Source organism: Glycine max, chromosome 17 (genome assembly GCF_000004515.6).
Source record: "Glycine max cultivar Williams 82 chromosome 17, Glycine_max_v4.0, whole genome shotgun sequence".
NCBI classification, from domain to species: Eukaryota; Viridiplantae; Streptophyta; class Magnoliopsida; order Fabales; family Fabaceae; genus Glycine; species Glycine max.
The window spans coordinates 14477107-14480863 of NC_038253.2; the positions used below are offsets into that span (position 1 = coordinate 14477107).

At 34.0% G+C, this 3757-nt stretch overlaps 1 protein-coding gene across 2 annotated transcripts; it reads left to right on the forward strand.

Annotated features, from left to right (window-relative positions):
- Window positions 1-965: 965 nt before the first annotated feature.
- LOC100809982 (uncharacterized) lies at window positions 966-3757 on the forward strand. 2 transcript variants are annotated; one of them, XM_006600860.4, is made up of 2 exons: window positions 966-1200; window positions 1811-3757. In XM_006600860.4, exon 2 carries the CDS (start codon window positions 1834-1836, stop codon window positions 2872-2874), a length of 1041 nt encoding a protein of 346 aa, XP_006600923.1. In that variant the 5' UTR covers window positions 966-1200; window positions 1811-1833; the 3' UTR covers window positions 2875-3757. The 2 variants fall into 2 exon arrangements, with proteins under 2 accessions (XP_006600923.1, XP_006600922.1); XM_006600859.4 differs by having other exon boundaries at window positions 988-1317.

Sequence of the window (3757 nt, forward strand, 5' to 3'; positions counted from 1 at the left end):
TATATGGTGACAAAATTATGTATCCCAGAGGTCTAAATAGTTTTCATCTTTAAAGTCAGTAGCATCAATGAGTAATATACTACAAAAACACAACTTCAAAAGTTCAATGACTTGAGAATGTAATCAAAGAGGGGGATAGTCAATAGTTTACCAAAAAGAGATATAGCTATATTAAAGACACATTTAGCTCATTTAGAAACATATTTTGGAGGCATTAAATATATGACTGGATTACCTGATATTATAATAATCATTGATCAACAAAGAGAATATATAACTCTTTGAGAATGTATAACTTTAAAAATTTCAACAATTTATTTAATCAATACAAATTGTGACCCAAACCTTATCGATATTTCAATTCGAGCCAATGATGATGCTATAACCTCAATTCGATTAATTCTTAACAAATTATTATTTGCAATTTGGGAGGTATCTTATTTCCAAGGTTACATTGTTCATTTTTTTTCTTATATTTCATTTTATAAAATTTATTAAGATTTAAATATATATTTTTTTATTTTAGTCCTTATAAAATTATTTCTTTTATACATTAAATTTGCCCCCTTGAAAAAAAATTCTAACTATGTCCCTGTATATATTTCCTATATATACAATATTCAAAATTAGTTATCTTATATATATTTATAAAAAATTGACATATTAAATTAAATAAATACTATTCAATATTTTCTTAGAATTTGCAGGGAAAAATTAAAGATAATAAAAATTATAAACATTACATTCTAATAAAAAATATAAATTATTTAAACGATGTTCTAGGTTTACCCTTACTTAGTCCATGAAATGTTGAGGGTTAATTAGTGTTTGTGTGACTTGTACTCGTGGAGGTTCTATTTTAGTCATATAGTAAAGTTATGAATCGTTAATTGTTTTTGGCTTTGGCACACTAGTAGTAGTAGGAACCTCAGTGTTTGGCGTCATAGTGTAGTTAAAGCGTTAAACTCTCAAGTGTTAACCCATTGCAAAAAGCACGTGCCTTTGACCAAATTACGACTTGGAACTTGGAAGCTTCGGAAAGGTCAAGGTGGCCCTCTCTCCTCTATCCTTGGCAACAACAACAAGCCCTAATCCTTTTTTCTTCTTCTTGCACTTCCCAAAGCAATAGCTTCCATTGTACTATTCATCCACTGATTGCAATTAGAAACGTCCTCTTCACACTCTCAATTCAAATTCAAGGTTTCGCATTCTCACCGCTCACTTCGTTTTCCTTTTCTTTTCTTTTTTTCCCGCTTTAGTGTTATTGGGTGCTCTGAGAGAGTTTTCGATTCTTGATCAACAATTTCGCGCATTCAGGTTCGTCCTCTATTGCTCCAACTATCAATTTGAAGTATCAAAGCTGAGATTTTGCATTCTCTATTTTCCCGCTTTATCGAGTGTTGTTAGTTTTCGATTCTTTGATCAATTTCGCGCGTTGTGGTTCGTTCTCTATTGCTCCGGCAATCGATTTGAATTTTTTGAAGTTGCAAAACCGCTTTTCCAATTAGTGCCAATTGTTCTCTTTACTGGTAGCGACTTTGCGAATAAATTGTAGGATATTTTGTTTTTAACTTTGAAGGTTTGAGTTTTTGGGTTTTGGTTATTTTTATGCCTTGTATGGGTTTATTTTTATAGCTGAAATTCACGAATTTGGAAACAAGCTTATCCCCTATAACAGTTGCACCTAACTGATGCTGACTTAAGTCGTGAAGCTGAGATATCCCCTATAAGGCTATAACAGTGTTCCAATTACGTTATGAATTTTTGCTGTATGAGTTTTGATTATATGATGGTTTGATTTTGATTGCAGCTGAAATAACTTGGGGAAGCATTATGCCAGCGGCACGGTATTTTTCTCCTGCAGACACGATAGAGCAAAAGTTACAAATTGAAAGGAGGCTTGGTAGTGTGAAAACACGCAAGTACTTTAATCTTCTGGAGAGATTTCTGAGTTTCAAAATTAGCAAACATGAGTTTGATAGGGTCTGCATCGCAACTATTGGGAGAGAAAATGTCCCTCTTCATAATCATTTTCTCAAGTCAATCTTGAGAAAAGCATGTCTCTCCAAGACAGCCGGGTCAAGAGAAAGCAAAGTAGAAAGTTCTTTGAACGTGAAAACACCAAATGGGTGTAGCAACCTTCAGATACTGTGCAAGGATTTTCCTCAATCTCCTCGAAAAGGCAGGACTCCAAATTTGCGTGATCGCAGATCCAGGGACCGTCCGAGCCCTCTTGGTCCTAATGGGAAGAACAACAGCATTGGGTGTGAGGATTCAGTCCCAAAAATTCATGAACAGCAAAGTATTCTTAATCTTCAATCTGCAGGTAGTAGACTTCCTCTCTCTGTGGAAGATGGGGAGGAGGTTGATCAGGATTATGAAATCCTGAACCTTTTCAAAAAGAGTCCTATTCAAGCACCTCTTGCTATTCCCACTTACAACAGAAGACCACAGCCAAAATATTTATCCCAAGGATTATCATCTGGTACTGTTAGTGATACCTGTCAAAGCATTGCTCAGCTACCTGATACATGTTCTTTGACAAAAAGGTTGGAGCAGAAATTGGAAATAGAAGGACTTAAGATCTCAACGGATGCTGCCAGCTTGTTAAATAATGCACTTGATGTTTACCTCAAAAGATTGATAAAGCCCTGTTTGGATTTAGCTGCTTCAAAGTCTGTAAATAAGTTCAGTGGTCCAATACAACCTGGTTTGAATGAACTACCACTGAGAAGATGTGTGCAAAAGCCTATTAGATCTGCTTCTGTATCTATATCAGACTTTAGAACAGCAGTAGAGTTGAATCCTACTATATTAGGGGAAGATTGGCCACTAAATTTAGAGAAGGTTTGTCTATGTGCATTAGAAGAATGAACCAAGACAGTTTCAACACTGTACTGATGCCAGCTATAAAATTGAATTTTCCTCAAAGTAATGATATTGGAATAGGTAAGTCATTCCTGAATCTATTATTGATTTTTCACTCAAAATTGCTGACATACGTAAGTGGAAATATGAGAAGTTTTGATCTGCTGACTGCAATCTGTATAGGTTTCAGTGTTTAGAAATTTGGTTTGGGACATTATGAGATATTAAATTGTAAAATCATTAGCCACCATAAGAATAAAATTTAGTGCAAAGAAGGGATATCTTCTCGATATAGGTAGGTTATTTCTTCATTGTATTGAATTTTGTTTTGTAAAGCTCATGTTCAGTTTTCCATTACAAACACATTCTGTTTTGTTCTGAGTTCTGAGTATCATTAATGTGCATGTAGGAAATTATAGCATCTTATTTGTTTGCTTGTATAAAGGTCATGCATGAAAAAGTCATCCTTCTAGTTTGTTTCAAATAAATGCAAATTGGTCTTCATCTGCCGAAACACCATACACCAATTTCTTGTCTTTGTTTGCTCTCTGCAATTTTTAGAGGTCCTAATAGTAGAGAATGAAAAAAAATGGAAGCTCCCACCAATTTCTTCATTTTCTGAAACACCGTACACCAATTAAGTTTGGATCATAATAAATTTATTTATAATATAACAGTTGGTAGAAGTGGTGCAATTCTTTCTAATTGAATTTCTTGCAACAAACCCAAGAAGTACAAATGTGATCTTTCTGTCGTGTATAAAAGACATGAATTTGCAATCAAATTATTTGAAGTAGTTTGTTCAGGTCTTCTGCACATTTTAGTTGTATTTGATGGTCCAAGGTCCTTAACATGTGAATTTAACACTATAGTCTTTTAGATTCTAACT